The following is a 21,393-nucleotide window of genomic DNA, read 5'->3' as shown; positions in this document are numbered from 1 at the left end:
GTGAGGTCTTGATCTGAGTTGAAATCAAGAGCTGGACACTCAACTGACCGAGCCACCCACGTGCCCCCCAAATATATATATTTCCAATCCCGTCACAGTTAAATTTTGTCTTATTTGATTAACTGAAGTCCTTTTGTTTCCCACTTCTGATCTCAACCCCCTCCTCCAGCCCTGCCCCACTGCCCTAAAATTATCATCGTGATTTTACATAATAAATATTTATTGATGGTAAGGGCAGATTTATGTGGTTTTTAAGGTATATAAAATGTTCTTTCGCATGTGATTGTGCACCTGGGATTTTGGAAGTTTCTACCTCACTTATTTTGAGAAACTATTCGTACCTGCTAATGCCTCCAAATTAAATCTCACCTTAAAGACTTATTTTTGTTGTCTGATGTGATTTATATGTAGCATAAGGTACCGATTTGGATTTTTGTGGATTTTGTGATCTTTAATGAGACAAACTCACTCTCATTCTCTTGTTAATGATAGATGGTTTTTAATCCACAGCTCCTCAACCAAAAGCAGCCCCAAGAACCTTTCTCCGTCCTAGTCCTGAAGATGAAGCAATATATGGGTATATCTTTCAGCCTCCTCTCTCTTTTCCTTTCTCCTTCCACACACCTCAGTGTCCTTAACTGAAGTACAGAAGAATGGTGTTTTTTAACTGCAGATGGCAGTTTTGCATATAATGGGCCACCGTTAACCAACCTCTATTGTTAGTGTTTATGAGAAAGAGAAATAACTTGTAGGAAAAGAAAAATGTGGAATTTGGCGAACTTTGTAATGTTAACTTTGCTTGTCTACTTATCTGGCTGCTTTTCCAGAATGTGATTCTGAGTATTTGAGTTTGCCAAATTGGTAACTCTCAAATAGGTGAAATGTTGCTTAACTACAGGACCTTTTTAGGGTTGTAGTATCCTGACGATCCTAGCGTGTGGAGGGAGGATAGAAATGACACAGTGCTCTGCTCTGGATAATGAGAACCCGTGTGGTTCAGTGGTGGTAGAGAGGGGCAGCTCCTGGAGTAAGATCCGACCTTGCTGGACCCAGGTTGTGTCTCCATTTGGCAAGAGTCCTGTGGTGGCCGCAAGCTTTCCTTTAGAAGAATCCTAAAGTGGGAGTCAGATGGCCTAGCCCTGCCTTTTGTTTGCTTTCTAATCTTGAATGAGTTTATGTAAACACCTGTATTTCTACTTATTAACCAGTTAAGTGGGCCTGCTGATGTTCATCTCACAGTCCCAAAAAAGATAAAGTGATAAAAACGAGAGATTTTTAATATGTAAATCTCCCCATAAATAGAAGAAATTAAATCTTTCACTAATGTTCTCCCTCACAAAGAAAAATCTCCCGTCTTTCTTTTCTAAAACCTGAACCGATTGCAGTCCCAATACCAAAATGGTGAGGTTTCAGAAGGGAGACAGCGTGGGCCTCCGGTTGGCTGGTGGCAATGACGTTGGGATATTTGTGGCTGGCATTCAAGAGGGGACCTCCGCAGAGCAAGGCGGCCTTCAAGAAGGGGACCAGATTCTGAAGGTAGGAAAAGACCAGCCCCGTTTCTAGACGTTACTGGGGAAGAGCTGATTATAAGGGAAGTGTCTAGCTCGTGAAAATGGACCAGTAGCAGGTTTGTTTGTGCTAAACATAAGTTCTGTTTCCCTGAATGGGCCCTGTCTTCTCAGTCCTGGAACCCAAAACTCATGCCCATGTCTATGGGAATTTATAGTTTTTAAGACCCTTGCTAAGATTTTTATTAGTAAGCTTAACAAAAAGATTGAGATTCTAACTTAAGGCTTAGGAGGAAGACCTCTCAAAAGATCTTGCTAATGTTTGTTTTTTTTTGATTCCCTGCCTGGTTGTCACTCTTAAGGCAGTGTGCTGAACTTGAACAAGGGTGGGTGTTGGCTTAGATCATCAGCCTTGAATCCACTCCCAGCCTCTTATTAGTTCCGTGACCTTGGTTTAACCCTGACACTCAGGTTTTAGTATCTGTTCAATGGGGATGAGAATACCTGTCTTGCAGGGGCCCTGGAAGATTGGAATGGGTAACACTCACAAGGCATTTAGCAGAGTTCCCGGCACAGAGCAGGAAGGTCAATGTCTGTTCTTCTCCCCAATGGAAAATAACAAGTTGCTGCCACTCAGGATGTTGTTTACATCTAAAATTGACCAGGAATGGGAATTTCTGGTTAATCAAATATTGGTCCTTTTAAAGTTACTATATATATGTTTATATAATCTACTACTTTTAGAAAATAAACTCAACTTTGACATTTCATGAGATACATATAATGTATTTTCCATTGGCTTCTGAATAAAGAATGTCAAATACCTCGTGACTCTGAAAATACAGGGAACTGTCTTCACTGGAATTTCTGCTTCTGTAAACTTGCATTTCTTAGGAGTTTATTAGGGGGTCTGGGTATCTAGGTTCAAAGGAGAGAGGAGAAAAAAAGTTGCAGAATTCCCAAGGAAGCAGGCAACAGAGCCCCCAAACAGGTGGTCCTCTTCCTTGGCTCTTGGCCTCACTGCGGTAGTTCAGATTTCATTTCTGGAGCAGATGAAGGGCAAAGCTTGATCATGAGCTTTGCTGAAGCTTTCCAGTGATATTCTAAACCTTCCTTGGCTCTGGTCAGGATCCTAGAAGACCAAGTGTACCTGAGTTAACCTGGTGGTACCACATGATCCTAGGAAATACCACTTACCAAGTGTTATCGATAAGAATCCCATCAGAGTGCCAGCTCATACCAATTTACTTTTGGGCTGATACCAAAGGAGAGAAAGTATTATTTCCTAACTCATGTGGGGCTATAGGAAGTCAGGAATTTGGAAGCCTTTGCTCATGAAGGTTCAAGAGTAAAATATTTTTGTATCCTTGGGTAAAAAAGATTTTCTGAATTTCCATGAAAACATAGTGGATTCACCCCAAGGCCTAATAAGCCTCTCTGCAAGTTGTTAAAGACAGGAGAGTCATTTCCATGTGTAAAAGTCATGGTATGCAATATTTATACTTAAGAAAGTGTCTTATTTTTTGTTATCACCCTAGTAAAAGACAAGAAGAAAACTATGGGAACCAGCTTTTTTTTTTTGGCAGTGATCCCATCTGAAGGTCAGACAATAGATGGTCCTCGTTTTGGGAGTGAATACATTTTCTGTTAAGGAGCTCTCAGCTTTACAAAAGGGTAAAAAAGACTTGAGCTCGCCTACTGGGGCAGAGAAGGTGCTATATAATCAAAAGCTGTAGCTGATACAGAATCCTTTTCAGGCTCACAGCAGACACAGCTAGTCCCCGTAGACTACTAAATAGATTAATGAAAGGGGATATTTCTTGGAGAGGACTGTACAACCTAACCTTCCAGTATCAAAGTGCTGTCCTGGCCTTTTTAACTGTAATTTGTTCCAGCATTCACGGCCAAATTGAATATGTGGGGAACTTTGCACATATACTGAACACTTTTCTTCTGTTGAGGGTTTTTTAAGTGGAGCTCTTCCCTTTGTAAAGATGGCAGCCTGACATGTGGAATGAACACACCAGTGTACTGTGGCAAGATATCTGCCTTATCCATTAACAGAAGTGTATGTTTTCATGTTTGGTGTAACTCTTTGCTTATTATTTATCTGGTACGGTTCTTATTTCTCTTTCAGAAACTTTTATGGGATGGAAGAGAGAAAGAAACTCCTCTAAGTTTTTAAATGTAGCTACCATGTGTGATTTAATTTTGACCAGTGTAGTTTGTAGCTCGATGGAAGGTCAGTCTCACATGGCCATAGGATGGACAGATGGACCCTCAAGGTCTTCCCTCAAGCCCTATGGCCTTATCTCATTTAAATAAAATAAAGATGGGGTGCCTGGGTGGCTCAGTCGGTTAAACATCTGACTTGGGCTCCGGTCATGATCTTGCGGTCCGTGAATTTGAGCCCCGTGTCAGGCTCTGTGCTGACAGATCAGAGCCTGGAGCCTGCTTCAGATTCTGTCTCCCTCTCTCTCTGCCCCTCCTCCACTTGCGTGCGTGCTCTCTCTCTCTCAAAAAATAAACATTAAAAAAATTTTTTTAAATAAAAATAAAGGCATATAGAGTGCATACAAAAACATGTCGCCATATACAGACACAGGTGTAGATATGAAAATGGCACAAGAAAGGATTAGATTCTAAAATCTGATGATCCCTAACTAGGGGATAGAGAGATGGAATGACAGATACCCTAAATGATAAATACTGTTTCAAAGGAAAAGTTAATGGGATTGCTTTAGCAAGTTACTTTATTTCAAAAGCACTAAGTGTCAACCTAATGCCTGTTTTCACTTAATCATAAATTCCAGTCTTAATTTAGGCTCAATGATTTTTTTCAGTGATAAAGTAATAAAGACTTCCATAGTCCTCAATGACTGAAAAAAATATTTCGTAGGAATTCTGTATCTTCTTTTTACTTCTATATTGTTAAAATATTAGGTACTTAAAAAAATTTTTTTTAATGTCTTACTTAGAGTCATAGTGGAAGAGGGGCAGAGAGAGAGGGAGACTGAGGATCTGAAGTGGTCTCTGTGCTGACAGTAGAGAGACCCTGATGCGGGGCTTGAACTTAAGAGCTGTGAGATTAAGACCTGAGCCAAAGTCCCATGCTTAATTGACTGAGCCACCCAGGCGCCCCTAAAATAATTTTTATATTTGCTCATTTTTGACTATTCTGTTTTAAAAACGATTTTAAAGGTACTGAACAAAGATTCCAAAATGTCTTTTTCTTTGTGCCACATTTCAGTTTTACTTGCTTTGAAACTTACCTTTCAAAAGCTAATTACTGTGTCCCCTCTTTGGTCGATGGGGGATAAATGTTGTGGCTCCTTGCCAGAAGCTTAAATATATAAGTCCATCTATTAGGCTAATGGTCTGCCATTTAAGGCTAATGCTCTTCAGTTTCATAAACACATATTAAAAACCTTTTAGGTGACAGAACTTACAGGAGAAAGGTGGAATTGCATTTTTATTTTCAGGCTTTTATTTGAATCAACTTAAAGTGTTAATGCCTTAAGTTGGGCCAGCATGCTTGTTTTGCCATAAAACTCTACCACTCCCTATAGCATTACAGTTATGTTTCATAATTGTATATTATCTCCCTGACCACCTCTATGGGATACTCAAAGAAGAGACAGACACACAAACATAATAAGAAGGTTTAATCTGATCCAGTGACAAATCCTTGATGGAATGGCCTATTTCTAAGGGACGGTTGGCAGTGTGGGGAGGCAGGAGGGTATGGTGACTCACACAGCCTAGGCCCATAGGAGGTATTGGGAGGGTTTCAGTTGGGACACTAAGGAGTTTTTTATATCTGGGATTTGCTTTGGGCAGGCCCTGATGAAAACAAAGAGACAAAAACTTAGGTGACATCTTTTAAAAAACCTCTTCTTCTTGTTTTTTGTTTTGTTTTGGTTTTGTTTTTTGTGTTTTTGGTTTTTTTTTTTTTTTCGGTTTGTTTTTCTGTTTGCCTTATCAGGTGAACACACAGGATTTCAGAGGGCTGGTTCGGGAAGATGCCGTTCTCTACCTGCTAGAAATCCCTAAAGGTGAAATGGTGACCATATTAGCTCAGAGCCGAGCTGATGGTGAGCATGTTTGGTTATTAGTTTAATGCGGGGAGTGGGTGAAGGGAGGAAGGATGAGAGAGGTATCTTGGGACCAGAATAGGTAAGTCTGGGTATTAAAAAACTGAAGTATATCTTCACACTCAATTTCTGAGTCATACGTATGTGGAGAAAATTTGGGTACCATTTAATGTCCTACAGAAATGTCTTCTGTGCACCAACTGAAATCATTTTACCAGTTGTGTCAATTTGGAATAAAATTGCTTTTCTGAATAGTGATCTGTCCTTAAGTACTGCCTGGAGTTTATGGAGTTTCCATATGCAAGATACAAAGGGCCCCATCTGTGGATCAACTCCCACATTAATGCTTATCTGACAAGTTGCTATACCCTTATCTTGACAATGCAAGTCTGACAACTTGCTATATCCTTTCAGACTTCATTGTTCTCATCTGTAAAATGGGGGTTGATAGCATCTTCCCTGTCTGCTTCAGGGGTTGACTGGCAAGTATATTAGAGCTCTCTAAAGCAATAGAATCAATAGGATGTGTGTGTGTGTGTGTGTGTGTGTGTGTGTGTGTGTGTGTGTATAGATGTTTATTATAAGGAATGGGCTCAAATGATTACAGAGGTTGGCCAAGTCCCAAAATCTGCAGGGTGAGCTGACAAGTTGGAGATCCACGAGAGCCAATGATTTGGTTCCATTCCAAGTACAGAGGCCTGAGAACTGGGAGAGCTAATGGTGTAGTTACAGTCTGAAGATTAGCAAGCTCACAACCCAGGAAGACCTGATGCTTCCATCTGAGTCTGAAAGCAGGAAAAAAGCTGATGTCCCAAAAGCTGATGTCCTAGTTCTAAAGCAGGAAGAGTTTGTTTTTTCTTACTCAGTGAAGAGTTCCCCTTTCTGTTTTATTCAAGCCGTCAACTGATTGGCTGAGGCCCACCACATGAGGAAGCGCAATCTGCTTTACTCAGTCTACTAATTTAAATGTTAATGTTCATTCCAAAACACCCTCAGTTAACACACAGAATAATGTTTAACCAAACATCTGGGCACCCTGTGGCCCAGTCAGGTTGACACAAAATTAACCATTATGGTGACTCATGGAGTTAGCTTTCTGCCCTTGTTTGAGCCCGGATTCCCATAGGTCTGTTCACTGAGTTTACTAAATGAAGAGAAGTAAAAAGGGTGATCAGGGATAGGAGAAGCTGGTAACTGTGAAGCAGAATGCAACATACAACAATGCTTTTGTTTTTCAGTGTATAGAGACATACTAGCTTGTGGCAGAGGGGATTCGTTTTTTATAAGAAGCCACTTTGAATGTGAGAAGGAAACTCCACAGAGCCTGGCTTTCACCAGGGGGGAGGTCTTCCGAGTGGTAGATACGCTGTACGATGGCAAGCTGGGCCACTGGCTGGCCGTGAGGATCGGAAATGAGTTGGAGAAAGGCTTAATCCCCAACAAAAGCAGGTATCAGAGATCATACACTCTCATACACCTCTCCTAAGTCTTCCACAAATCAATACAGTCCCTTCCCTGCTCAAAAAGGAAGCACCTGTAACTTCATCATTTGTCGTTGTGTCCTCTCCCATCACCTATTCCACCTATTCTTATTTATGAGGTGTGGCCTGGGACTGTGAGATACCCACTAAATGGTCTGCTGTACTTAGTTGGCATCATGTGGTTGGCTGTTGCACCTGGCTGGTGTTTCAGCGGTTTCCCGGGGAGTGCCTGCCACTTTGCGTAGCCTACAAGCAGATTACCAAGTGGCTGTAGCAAACCAACACACCTCTCAGAGACAGGTTGCCCTTGTCCGCTGTCGGGCCCGCATCCTTGGACGGGGCTGATCTATCCCAGTTAACACTTGTTGGTTGGCTGACTGGGGAAAATAGTAAAGATGATTATACTTTGGCATGGATTTTAGTTATGTTTATTGTATTCCATCCTACCAGAATGAGCCAAGTTTATTGTGTTCTGAGCTATTTCTGGTAGGTTTTCTGTGCACCCAACCGTTCTCTGCTTCCACTGTGTGGAGAATGTCCCCACGTTTCCCATTCTGTGAAACCTCTTCGGTGTCAAGCTGCATCTTCTCTATTCCAAGTTCATAAGCAGTATTGACTAGACTTGGTTAATTTTAACTTCATTTGTGCATTTTCTGGCTTTTGAGATTTACTTCCTGTGGTTTTTTTCTCTCAGAGCTGAACAGATGGCCAGTGTTCAGAATGCCCAGAGAGACAATGCTGGGGACAGAGCAGATTTCTGGAGAATGCGTGGTCAGAGATCTGGCGTGAAGAAAAACTTAAGGAAGAGTCGGGAAGATCTAACAGCCGTTGTGTCAGTTAGCACCAAGTTCCCCGCCTATGAGAGGGTTTTGCTGCGAGAAGGTGAGGAAGCTAAGTGGGGCCTAAAGAAATGATCTGACTGGGCTCTGAGCCTGTTTTTCTTCATTTTCATACTGTAACAGTCAGGTTCAAATTTACCATACCACTTAGACCAATGCCAGGTTATAGCGTTGGAATCACACTCAAACATGAAATAAAATTTCCAAAAAAGTGAGCTGTGCCAACTCTTACATGGAGGTGTATTTCCACATCTTATGTTATTTAATTTTTTTAATTTTTGGGGGGGTGGAGGGGCAGAGAGAGAGAGGGAGAGAGAATCCCAAGCAGGCTCCAGGCTTAGTGAAGAGCCTGATGCAGGGTTTGATCTCATGACCCTGAGATCATGACCTGAACCGAAACCAAGAGTCGAAAGCTTAACCCACTGAGCCACTTGGGCGCCCCTTCAGTTATTTCTTCTGATACTACCATTCAAAAGTTTTTATATATTGCCTATAGTAAAGTTTTTTTTTTTTAAGTGTTTATTCATTTTTTGAGACAGAGAGGGAGAGCGTGAGTGGGAGAGGGGGGAGAGAGGGAGACACAGAACCTGAAGCAGGCTCTGGGCTCCGAGTTGTCAGCAGAGAGCTTGAGGCGAGGCTCGAACCCATGAACCATGAGATTGTGACTTGAACTGAAGTCAGATGCTTAACTGACTGAGCCACCCAGGTGCCCCAGTAAACTTTATCTTTGACACTAGGGAGGGGAGTAAAGACATATTCTTCAGGAAAGAACAGGGCTGAAGTGAGGGAGGAAGAGCACACCATTTCTTTTTTTAATCATGTTCATCACTAGCCTATAAAATACTTTGGCTTCTTATCTTAATAGCTGAGGAAATGTGTTTCCATGGCCTTTCTTGTCTCATTTCAGCTGGTTTCAAGAGACCTGTGGTCTTATTTGGTCCTATAGCAGATATAGCACTGGAAAAGTTGGCAAATGAGTTACCTGACCTGTTTCAAACTGCTAGTAAGTTGAATGATGATGATCTTTGTTGATGATCTTTTCCTCCCCAAATTTTCAGTCTGAGAAATAATCTAATATAAAGAAAAAATGGAAAAAAAGGAGAATACCCACATACCCTTCACATGCAGTCACTGTCACCAGTCAGAAAGTTTGCTATATATCACCCCTACCACAGACACAGAAACACACTCTTAAAATTTTCTTTTGAGCCATTTGAAAAGTTTAAGTTGTAGACGTTGTAACATTTTTTTAGCCACGTGAGTCTCCTCAGAACAAGAGCATTCTTCTATACAGTGACACTGCCAAGAAATTTAACACTGATAAAACCGTACTGTTTAGTATATATTGTGTTTATGTCTACAAACACAGAAGTAGCCTCCTCTTTCTACTTTATTTTCTAACATTGATATCTTGCAGAGTCCAAGCCCCTTGTCTCACCTGTGGGACTATCTGCTTCCTCATGATTAGATTTCAATTTAAGAGGTGGTGTGAGTGCTTCTTGTCTCTCCTTAGGGTGGCACCTTATGTCAGACTGATGGAGTCTCTGATTTTGATTTCTAAAAAAGTTGGTTAGCCCCTTGTTTTTGCTTTTGCAGAAACGGAACCAAAAGATGCAGGATCCGAGAAATCCAGTGGGGTGGTGCGGTTAAATACAGTGAGGCAAATCATTGAACAGGTGAGGAAATTCATCTGAAGGCCATGTTGTCGGAAGGAATTAGCTCATGGTTTGCTGGAGTCTTTTTTTAGGACAGAATCTGTTTTCAATAATCATTAAATGTTAATTGTAAAAAATAAATATAAATGTAAGCTGTTGCATTGTGTGGAAACCAGGTGATGTTCAGCGGCAGTGACGTACTGTTTTTTTCAGTTCTCAACATTATACCAGATAACCTGTTAATTCATTTTCTCAGCAGTTCCAATAAACGAGTAGTATTAAAGTGGATATAACGTGGAGGAAAACATTCTGCTTTTGGATTTAAATTGACAAGTTTTATCTGATGCAGCCTTTACTTAAACTCTTTGCTGCTGTATGATTTTACATACATAACTTTGACGTAACTTTTTCCCATTTCTGACAGGATAAGCATGCACTCCTGGATGTGACTCCTAAAGCTGTGGACCTGTTGAATTACACTCAGTGGTTCCCGATTGTGATTTTTTTCAACCCAGACTCCAGACAAGGTGTCAAAACCATGAGACAGAGGTTGAATCCAACGTCCAACAAAAGTTCTCGGAAGTTATATGACCAAGCCAACAAGCTTAAAAAAACTTGTGCACATCTTTTTACAGGTAAGTGAAATTTAAAATGTTGTCTCTTTGTTCCATGGTGGAAAATACAGAATTGAAGAATGGAAGAACCAAGAAAATAATATGAAAAAAGAAGAATAATCTGAAATCCTATTCATGACTCCTTGAAAAGAAGTTAATCCTATAAAATGAGTTTATGAGACGCATTGAGTGTGTATATTTAATTTTGACTAAAAATGATCATAAAGATCTATGACATTGCAAAAATTGGTCATTATGATGAGGTTCAAATTTTTGTGTGGGACTGTAGGCTAGTGATTGAGCCCAGTGCACCACTAAACACCCCCATCTCTATATAGCTTGTATCGTTCTCTACTTACCATGCATGTGTGCACTAATGGAGTGGTAGGAACTTGGTTTCATTATTTAAAAAGGTCCCCAAAATAGAAACTTGAACACTCTGGGTACTGGATGATATTCTATTACTTCCATTTTTAGGATAAATGATACTGTGATTATGTTTAAAAATAAAGAGTTTTTATCTTGTAGGAATGTATACTAAATAAAGTATTCATGGATGACCCTCATATATATTTATGGATGACCTAATATCATGCCTAGCATTTGCTTAAATGATCTTTGGTGAGGAGAGTGGGTGGGGATATTAACAAGAGTTGATAGTTGTTGAAGGTGGGTAATGTAGACATGGAAGTTCATGTTCTATCTACTTTGTATATGTTTAAAATTTTATATCACAGAATATTAAGTTCCTGAAATGAAGACCCACTGCTACTGTTCCTTAAAAAATAATCTAAGAACATAGCATGTTTTAGTAACTGAATATACGCCATACCTACATACATGACTAGTTCTGTGAATGCAGTATAATTCAGGGTTTAAAAGGATTGTATGAAGTTTTTGGTCATGCAGTTTTGTGGGAACAACGTGAGGAGACTGTTGTGGATAGAACATCCTTCACGTAGTGATGATAGCTCTTTTGAGTTCAGTGCTGCTCACCATCTACTTGTCATTTTTAGCATATCTGACACTGGGGAAGGGGGGGTAGATAGATGTACGTCCACATTAAGACTCTTGTTTTATTTTCACTGGCTTTTCTTGTTAAAGATATGTGCTATTTATCACTATGGTGAAATGCTGTAACTGAGAGGTAATTTAGCCAAATGCACAGGAGAGTGGTCTATCATAAATTTTTTTTAATGTTCATTTTAATTTTTTTTTTCAATGTTTATTTATTTTTGGGACAGAGAGAGACAGAGCATGAACGGGGGAGGGGCAGAGAGAGAGGGAGACACAGAATCGGAAACAGGCTCCAGGCTCTGAGCCATCAGCCCAGAGCCCGACGCGGGGCTCGAACTCCCGGACCGCGAGATCGTGACCTGGCTGAAGTCGGACGCTTAACCGACTGCGCCACCCAGGCGCCCCTTTAATGTTTATTTTAGAGAGAGAGAGAGTACCTAAGTGGGGAAGGGGCAGAAAGAGAGGGATACAGAGGATCTGAAGTGGGCGCTGCACTGATAGCAGAGAGCCTGATGTGGGGCTCGAACTCACGAACTGTGAGATCACTACCTGAGCTGAATTTGGGACACTTAACCGACTGAGCTACCCAGGTGCTCCATAAACTGGGTTTTTTTTTTTAATGTAGAGTCTTAAGAGCTTGGGCTTTTGATACATTCATACTCATCTTTCCTCTTGTTTTTACTACTGCTACTAATAGTAATAATGTAATTAATAATTATTATCACTATTTTTATTATAGCAGTAGCTAACATTGGTATAGCTTTTCATGTGTTTATTGGACTGTAAGAAAAGCCAGGTGACTTTTACAGGGTCACACATTGAATGGTGGGGTCCAGAAGAAACTGATGTCTCTGTGTGTCCAATATTCTGTATGTTACAGCACAGATGTATTTTTAATGCTGAAAGGGGTCATATAGCGTAATTCCTCTGTTTAACAGATAATTAGTCCATTTAACCAAGAGCTATATCATTATGAGTGATATTAAACCTACCCCCACTTCATCCCCACCCCCGCCTTTGCTTCAGTCCATTGAATAGCTAGGGGCTTGCCTTAGAGTTGAATTTGGAGTTCATGTGAGGATATGAGACATCAGGGAGGGAACTCATGGGTTGTGGAGGAAGAACCAGGCTGCAGGAGGCTGGACAAAGGGAGGGGCATGGTAGAAGAAAGTAGCCAGTGACTCTAGGGCCCTCTCTTTATCTGGCTGTGAGTGGGTATCGTTTGCTCTTTGGAGCACAGGCATAATCACACTAGCTGGCTGTGTCTGAGGATCCGTAGGACCTCATGTGTGTAGAAAGGTTTAACAGTTCCTTATTCGGCTCTACTAATGGATGATGCGATTCTTGAAGGCAGGGACTGTACATTACTCTGTGTGCCGAAGGTCAGCATAAGGCCTAGCAAACGGGCAGGGCATTGATATTTGTAACTTAGATCTGCCTTTGGGGTACCAAACTATTTCTTGCCTAAAGCTCATTAAGAGTTTGAAGGTTTAGGATAACTAAAGTCAGAGGCTGGAACAGAAATGAAGATACTAAGCCTCCAGTTTCATTTAGAACTTTGAAGTGGCCACGAGTTGCCAACCTCTCTAACATGGAATTCTGCAGTCTTCAGGACAGATGGAACAGGGTGCTGAATGACTTTTACCAACAAGCCCCAGTTTTCTACCAAATGGCCTCTTACAGTATTCTTCCAGACTTCCAAGTTTGAGTCTTGAAAGCCGCATGGATGGTCTCACTAAATGCTTTCTATACCCCGTGTCTCTGTCAGCCTGACCAGGTTGTGGCCTGATTGTGTGCACGATGGCCAGAATCAAAGGGTTTTTTTTAATGATTTTTAATTTATGGCATTTTTTGAATGTGTAAGTAAGAATAATCGAACTGTTCTGAACACCCTAATTCAAAAATCCAGGGTTATGTTGCAGGTAGACTCCCCACAGTCAATATCCTTCTTTTCCCTGTTGCATTGTAACAAGAAAGTCCCATTTCCCACAGATGAGTATTTAATTATGACACTATTAAAATGACTCCCCTTGCAAACTCACGGTATTCCTCAGTTAAGTGGGGATGACAAGGAAAGATTTATTTTGAGATTTGCCCCGAAGCAAGTTAATTTTCAGTATAAGTTAAAATGTTAGGCTGCCCTTTTTTCCCATTTAAAAATTTCTATTCTAGAATGCATTTCTGTGTACTTGTCACAAAAATGATTTTTCAAACATGAAGTTTGAATAGCATGTTTTCTTGAAATTCCTGAAGCACTCTGTTCATGGTTTGAAGACCAATGAAATGGAACTGTGAACTGAGACCCAAACAGGGCCACCATTTCTGTGAAGTCATGGGATTTTTTTAAAAAACATACCACACGATAATCTAACACTTTTATCAGCTTCCCCAGGTTTCAGTAATATGAAATTTGTACAGTTCAGTCCTGGGACTTTGGAAGTACTGAACAAAGGCTACTGATTATTGTTAGTGATATTACTTTATACCTATTTTATTATCTTTCAATATTCCATGTTTAAAAAAAAAGTTCATGTCATTATACAGTGTTTGCAAAGGCTTGAGGGGAAAAGTGAATCCTGTACCAGGTGAAGGAACCCAAACTACGGTAGCCAAGCCAGTTCTTGGTTTCCAGAGGGAAGGTAGAGCCTGGAAACCACAGGAAGCAGATGGAAGATGCTGTACTCTCTGGCTGGACACCTTGGTTGACGGTTGCTCGTTTAGAGGGGGTCTCTGCCACATGAATAAGTTTATTGGAATTTAATTTATGTACCCTACAATTCACCCATTTAAAGTGTACAATTCAGTGGTTTTTAGTATATTCAGAACTGTACAGCCATCACCATAACCAATTTTAGAATGTTTTTGTCACTCCAAAAAGAAGCCCAATATCCTTTAGCAGTCATTCCCAATTTCTCCCTACCTGCCCAGCCTTACATGCCACCTTTTGCTGCTGCAGTTGGCACTTCCCAGCAATCTCCTTGGCTGGGGAGAGAATAATGACCATACTCGTGCCAGGGCTGGGAACAGATGCTCTCAAAATCCCAGGACTCCCAGCTAAGACAGAGACTGAATGCACATTCTTCCAATATTGCACTGTTTGGAGTTTGAGAGATATATTAAGCCTATTCAAGTAGATACAGGCCTCGTCCAGAGATTGGGAACAACAGGAATTAACTAAAATAATATAGCACATAATAATGCTAAAAGAATGTGCAAAACCTAATGAGCAAAAGCCAATAGTAAACTAAAGGTACTTGATTGCAAGAGAAGGCAACATCCTGTTTTAACCACCTGTTAAAAGGGGGTCAAGTGCATGAACTGGATGGTACCAACTTAGTCTGTGTTACTTTTATGTGGGTCTTAGGAAATTAGCCACTATGAAGTTGTTTGATTCAGTGTGAATTCAATGAGAGGTATTATGACTTTTTCATTTTATTAGGAGGCATGAACATATTTTCTGCATTTCACAAAAGACCCTTTAACTTTAGGTTTTTCTTGTGATAAATACAGATTGTATCCGTCTCAACTCCAACATAAAGCTCAAAAAGCAGTTTAATGTACACATTTCCTGCAGACCTCTCATTTTGCTTCTGGGGTGTGTAATCTCACTTCCACATGCAAGTACTATGGCATCATATTTTACCCAAGAACACAATAATCTTTCCAAAGTACCATGATAAGGATACAAAAGTTCAAGGAATCAAGTTAATTTTGCTTGAGTTGTGCAATGTACCGGTTTATTCTAATGCTATACACAATGGATGACCAAGGAAATTATAAGCTCATTCAGGATTTTCCAAGGTCAGTGTTAGAACTTCTTAAATGAAAGAATGGTATAGGTTATTAGGAAGAAAACTTGAAGCGCAGTTGCTTACAGATTGCTTAATGGGTTTTTTTTTGGCTATATATAGAGAAGTACGCAGACTTCAGGATAGATGGATCGGGGCCTAACAAATTTTACCAGTAAGCCCCAATTTTCTTTGGGGTGCTACACATAATGCCATAGCCTTTAATAAGAGGCTATGACATAGTTTAAAAAAATCCTAATATACCTGCACTCTGATCATTTTAGGCCCAATTTATTATTCTGGAGCACTTTGCTCTAGTTTATCCCTGTTAGGTTCATAAATACATACTGCTGGAGAACAAATGCATATGTTTTACTTGATTGGTATTTTATATCTGTTTTTATTAAAAATTTTTTTTTAATGTTCATTTATTTTTGAGAGAGACAGAGACAGAAAGAGAATGAGCAGGGGAGGGAGACATAGAATCTGAAGCAGGCTCCAGGCTCTGAGCTGTCAGCACAGAGCCCGATGTGGGGCTTGAACTCATGAACTGCTGAATCATGACCTGAGCCGAAGTCGGACACCTAACCAACTGAACCACCCAGGCACCCTGTTTTTATTTTTTTTAGTGTTTATTTATTTATTTATTTTGAAAGAGGGAACAAGTGCAAGTGGGGGAGGGGCAGAGAGGGAGAGAGTGACTCACAAGCAGGCTCTGTGCTGACAGCTCCACATGGGGCTTGATCTCCTGAACCATGAGATCATAACCTGAGTCAAAATCAAGAGTTGGATACTCAACTGACTGAGCCACCCAGGTGCCCCGTATCTGTTTTTAGATGGGCTGTGTTGTGCAGTGGCTAAGGCCATACGCTCTAAAAGCAAACTTCTGAGTATCTAGGTTTTTTTCAGTTGTTTGGTGTGAGGCCTTGAGCTAGTTACTTTTCACTGTTGTGCCTCAATTTTTCTTCTGTAAAATGGAGCCAATAGCTATACCCACCTTGCAAGGTTTTGATAAAAAATGAGTAAGGTATTTGGAAAAGTGCTTGGTCTATCCGTAGTAAGTACTGTTATAGGAGATATATTTTGTTCTGAATAGAAAATGTATATTCCTTGAATATACACCTATAGATTTTGGTTAATCTGTAGGTGTATTCTAAAATGTTAAAGCCTATCAAAATGATATACATTTTGATAGCATTAAATGTTACCTTCAGTTTTTTATTGGTGATATCCAACAGTAAATTGGTATATGTTTTTCTTCTTTATAACATATATGTCTATGTAATGATCTTTAAGATACTTTTATATTTGGCTTAGATGTGTTATCCTTGCTCCTAAAAACGTAATTATTAAAAACATACTTTCTAAAGGTAGCCTTTCTGAAAAACAGACATTCTGAAAAGAAAGAAATTCAATTTTAGCTTTATAACATCTATCTGTAATATAAACTCTCAACAGGTGGACGGGTAATGGTTTTAATTACATTTGACTAAAGGGATTTATTGTTCAAATATATGCAGATTTTCTCTTGGATTTGTCAAGAGTTTTAATTCGTATATGACAAAAGAATAAAATGAGGTCACATAGCATTTTTAATAAACATTGCTATGGAAGTAGATGCAAACCTTTTGTTTACATTTCTGTAGCTACAATCAACCTAAATTCAGCCAATGATAGCTGGTTTGGCAGCTTGAAGGACTCAATTCAGCATCAGCAAGGAGAAGCAGTTTGGGTGTCTGAAGGAAAGGTATGTGGCATAGATATTCTGCTATGAGGTGAGAGTCCACATTCTGAATCTTTTCTCAGGAGGGTAGTGAATGTAGTAAAACTATGCCCACTTGAAGTGATTCCAACATCTGTGCTAATCAGATTTGAAATTCTATAAATTCTCTGAAAACGTAATAAAATGAAGGGACTTTTCCAAGAAAAGTAGAATGTGATGTATGTGACCCTACATTCACTTCCCTTTTACTTTTAATGTAGTAACTAGTGTTGTATTCCAAGCACACTAATCAGAGCTTACAAGATCTTGTGCTGAGCTCCATCCACAGCTTACTAAGTACACGGGAAACTCAGCATGAGGGGGAAAGGTGAGGGTAAGAATCATGGAGAATATGGTTAAAAATTAATTTAAAAAGGGAAAGCTAGTTGAGTTGGAGTCATTTGCTTAGAAAGAAGATTGGCAGAGAATGTGTCCTAGGAATTTGAGTAGGTTGATAGGAGGGAGCTAGGAAGCTTGTGTAGGCTTCTAAAATTGGGTAGCTTCTCATCTATGCACGTAGTTTGCCCACAGTTCTACTGCAGGGAGGAAGCAAAGAGATTATGTAATTTCCTGTGGTTCTAAGGAGCCTTTGGTGCTAGTATTCTGTAGTCCAGCTGAATCGAACCAGTTTGTGAGACGTCAGAGGTATGATTTTGTTGCGGAACCAATTAGATTGTTGAGTGCTAGTCTTGCCCTTAGGAAACTGCATGTTTAGTCACGGTGTCTAGCATCTTCTGAGTGTTTAGAGCCTGCTGAGGATCCCTAGAACCTCTTTTGTGAGAACAGGTTGAACAGGACATAGCTTCCTTCCTCAAGGATTTGAGAATCGAGTGAATGAGTGGAGACATATGCAACACCGAGCAGTGTGCATTTATTACTAGGAGACAAGTATTAGCAGAAAAAGCTGGAAAGTAGCCAAATTCTGGAAGAAAAGTACAACAATCTGAGGAAGCACGGCTCAGTAATGGTAGAAAGGATGGATGGTAGTAAGGCTAGATAGGGTGGAGGGTTCCTAGTTTGAGTCCCTGCACAAAAAATTAACATAATAATCTAAAGCCAAGTGATTTCAAGAAAATAAAGATGACTTCCCTTTCTAGAACATGTCAGGTTTCAGTCACTTGGCTGTGCCCTTGGGAATTTTCTTGAGTCCCCACTCCCAGGAGCCATGTCGACCCCACTGACCCTCCGAAACAAATTCCTCTAGATGGAAGGGATGGATGATGACCCTGAAGACCGCATGTCCTACTTAACTGCCATGGGCGCGGACTATCTGAGTTGCGACAGCCGCCTCATCAGTGACTTTGAAGACACCGACGGCGAAGGAGGCGCCTACACTGACAATGAGCTGGATGAGCCAGCTGAGGAGCCACTGGTGTCTTCCATCACCCGCTCCTCGGAGCCGGTGCAGCATGAGGAGGTGAGGTGAGGCAGGTCACAGGCTGTGAGGCCATGGGCAGGAAAAAGAGGTTCTGCTGTTTCACTTGGATTCTTCTGGACAACTGTTTATTCAGGGTGCTGTAGAAGGTATTCCTAAGAGTTGGAACAGATGACTTCTAGGGAGTTTCTTATTCTAAGTCAGTGCCTGCACGATAGCATTTGTGTTCCATGGGAAAGCCGGACAGGAACTTAGCGCTGGGAGAGGTTGAGGGATCAGCACTCATCACACTGATGTTCTCAATCATGATGGATACACTGAACAATTTTATGTGCCAGCTGTCCAAATTACAAGTGGAACATTATTTTTTTATAAATACAATTTTGCTGTATTTACTTGTAACCTTTGATTAGATCTCTCTGTACTTTTAGGTATCCTTGCTTTTTCTTACCCATCCTACCTTTAACCTTTCTAATCCTGCCAAAACTCCTGAGTGTTTCCCCATCAGTTTCCTTCTCTCTTGTATTTCAATTTCTAAATTGAGTTCATGGTCAAATGTGTAGCTGATCATGTGTACTGTGCATCCACTGGCCAGTGAATAGACAGCTTCTATGATCCTAGAAATCATGTCAACAGGCACTAAGGATCAATTAGTAGTTGCACCTCAGATACATTACGTCAATGTAGATGAGGTTATCCATATACTTGAATAGTTATTCTTGTCATCTCTTTAGCAAGTTAGCTCATTTTGGTAAATGATTTTATTTTTGATGAAATAAAATTACAAACAAACAAACAAAAATGTTGAAGGGGGATAAAACCTACCACGGCCAAAAAATTAGTATATACCAGTGGACAAGTTATAAAGAATAATTTAACTCCTGAATGTCTGCAGTTATAGATGTGCTAATGGTTAAAATATTAATAGCTATAAGTGACCAAAGAGATTTTAGACTTTAGGAAGACTTTGGGGGTGGGGGATTATTTTAAAGGAAGAGACTACACCAATGGATGTAACTAGTTTAAAAAAAGTATCTTAAGCATTTACTAATGGGAATATGCTGGTATCTGCCTTTTCAGTAAAGAAGCATTGGGTCAGTGTCTCAATTTATTGCAAGTTATGAACCTCAACTTCTGAACTTTTGCAAATTGGCAGAACTCCAGCAAAGCAGATGAATGTTTTCTCTTCTTTGCTGGGATGTTCTTGTTGTGAATGAACCTTTATGTCTTGTAGAGCATAAGGAAACCCAGCCCAGAGCCACGAGCTCAGATGAGGAGGGCTGCTAGCAGAGATCAACTTAGGGACAGTAGCCCACCCCCAGCATTCAAGCCAGAACCACCCAAGGTATGTGGCTGGGAAGCCCACGTTGGGGAGGAAGAAGAAGCAGATACCCCGACAGCTTCCTGCATAGCCAGGGAAGAGCACACACCATAAGATGGCATTGAATTATGTTTCCAACTCACACTTCCTGTTAAAATGTGTCTTTTGGTTTGTGGGTGAACCCCAAAATGAGGGAAGAGCAAAAAGAAGGAAAGGTAGTTTTAGGAGAACATACTGTTTTAAGACTGTTGTTATTTTATTTACTTATTCACTTATTCATGCATTCATTCATTTTATTTTTTATTAAAAAAAGTTCCTTGTAGCAAGAATAAAAGTTTGACAAATAGTGAATGCCCAGAAGCACCAGTTTCAGAATCTGTTTTTCTTTTTGAGTTAGTTTTCTGCCCACAATTTAGATAAACCAGAAAGTCCCTATTGATAGTTTGCTGAAGAACACAATCACCACCACTGTTTATTATGCCTCTCATTATGAGGGCAGCTTAACTAATTAATTTATTTATTTATTTATAGGTAGGTTTCACACCCAGCACAAAGCCCAATGCAGGGCTTGAACTCACAACCCTGAGATTAAGACCTGAACTGGATCAAGAGTTAGATGCTTAACTGACTGAGCCACCTAGTGCCCCTCAGCTTAATTTATTTTTAAATTAAATAATTTCTCAGAACAGAATCAGTGTAAGAACATACAGTACATATCATATATTTTTACCCCTTTCTGAATCAAATCTATAAAAACAGGCTTTTCCTTTAGTATAACCCAATAAAACTTCTCCATTTAACTCAATACTTTAGATAGGAAAAAAGTAATCACTGATTGTGTGAGTTGTCAGAAATAGTGACTTCATAAAATATATCACTGAAAATGTACAAGCAGGCCTAGGATCGAAGTGTGAAGATGGAGTGGCCATTAGCATTGTTTGCTACCTTTCCCACTCCAACCTCCAGTCTCCTACGTGGCTGGACATGGGCCTCCCCTCTGGACTAGGGCATGCACCCTCAGGATCCCACTCTTCAATCCTGAACCCCCTTGACTTGTTGTGAGGTCTTCTCCAAGATACTGATCACTGATCTTAATCTCCTCTAGTACAAAAGTAGGTTTGCTCTGCCTCTACACTTGCAGGCCTCCCAGCCCTTCCCCAACACCCTCTTGGTTTCCTAGAGTTCTAAATACTCTTTTGTAGGAAGCAAGGTAGGGCTCAGGATGTCCACCCAGTGGCTGTTTGTCCCGTAGTATTTGATTCCTTGTCAGAATGGTATTTGTTGACCACCTCTGGAAACTGATTAGGAAATGGGAGTGTATTAAATCACTAATACAGATTTGAAAGTAAACTGAAAACCCAAGGTAAAAATGTGTTCATTGTTCTCTTCAGGCCAAAACCCAGAACAGAGAAGAATCCTTTGACTTCTCCAGATCCCATGAATATAAGTCAAACCCCTCAGCTGTTGCTGGTAATGAAATTCCTGGGGCATCTACCAAAGGTTATCCTCCTCCTGTTGCAGCAAAACCTGCCTTAGGAAAGTCTATACTGAAGCCCTCCACTCCTGTCCCTCCTCCAGAGAGTGAGGAGGTAGGAGAGGGCAGTGAGGAGCAAGATGGCACTCCCAAGTCTGTCCTGGGCAAAGTAAAAATATTTGAGAAGATGGATCACAAGGCAAGATTACAGAGAATGCAAGAGCTCCAAGAAGCACAGAATGCAAGGGTAATTATTAAAAAAAAAATTTTTTTTTAATGTTTTATTTACTTTTGAGAGAAAGACAGAGTATTGGGGGGGTGGGGGGAGGCAGAGAGAGAGACACACACACACATACAGAATCTGAAGCAGGCTCCAGGCTCTGAGCTATCAGCAGAGAGCCCGAAGTGGGGCTTGAACTCATGAACTGTGAGATCATGACCTGAGCTGAAGTTGGACACCTAACC

The 21,393-nt window shown here is 40.4% G+C and overlaps 1 protein-coding gene across 6 annotated transcripts in view; it reads left to right on the top strand.

Moving 5' to 3' along the window:
- The window catches only part of TJP2 (tight junction protein 2), a 145,769-nt gene that overhangs the window by 103,974 nt on the left and 20,402 nt on the right, over positions 1 to 21,393 (top strand). For 4 of the 6 annotated variants that reach the window (XM_047830284.1, XM_047830288.1, XM_047830283.1 and 1 more), the window contains 12 exons: positions 511 to 577; positions 1,386 to 1,536; positions 5,494 to 5,602; positions 6,841 to 7,051; positions 7,778 to 7,965; positions 8,830 to 8,925; positions 9,519 to 9,598; positions 10,002 to 10,212; positions 16,643 to 16,743; positions 17,963 to 18,175; positions 19,368 to 19,478; positions 20,846 to 21,175. In XM_047830284.1, the coding sequence (XP_047686240.1) occupies positions 511 to 577; positions 1,386 to 1,536; positions 5,494 to 5,602; positions 6,841 to 7,051; positions 7,778 to 7,965; positions 8,830 to 8,925; positions 9,519 to 9,598; positions 10,002 to 10,212; positions 16,643 to 16,743; positions 17,963 to 18,175; positions 19,368 to 19,478; positions 20,846 to 21,175 (1,868 nt within the window). Of the gene's footprint in view, positions 1 to 510; positions 578 to 1,385; positions 1,537 to 5,493; positions 5,603 to 6,840; positions 7,052 to 7,777; positions 7,966 to 8,829; positions 8,926 to 9,518; positions 9,599 to 10,001; positions 10,213 to 16,642; positions 16,744 to 17,962; positions 18,185 to 19,367; positions 19,479 to 20,845; positions 21,176 to 21,393 lie in introns of those variants that run through there. The other 2 variants (XM_047830285.1, XM_047830289.1) reach the window with 2 other exon arrangements.

This window comes from Prionailurus viverrinus, chromosome D4 (genome assembly GCF_022837055.1).
Source record: "Prionailurus viverrinus isolate Anna chromosome D4, UM_Priviv_1.0, whole genome shotgun sequence".
NCBI lineage: Eukaryota > Metazoa > Chordata > Mammalia > Carnivora > Felidae > Prionailurus > Prionailurus viverrinus.
The sequence above is the reverse complement of the archived record's forward strand: the minus strand, read 5'-3'. Positions and strand labels throughout refer to the sequence as shown.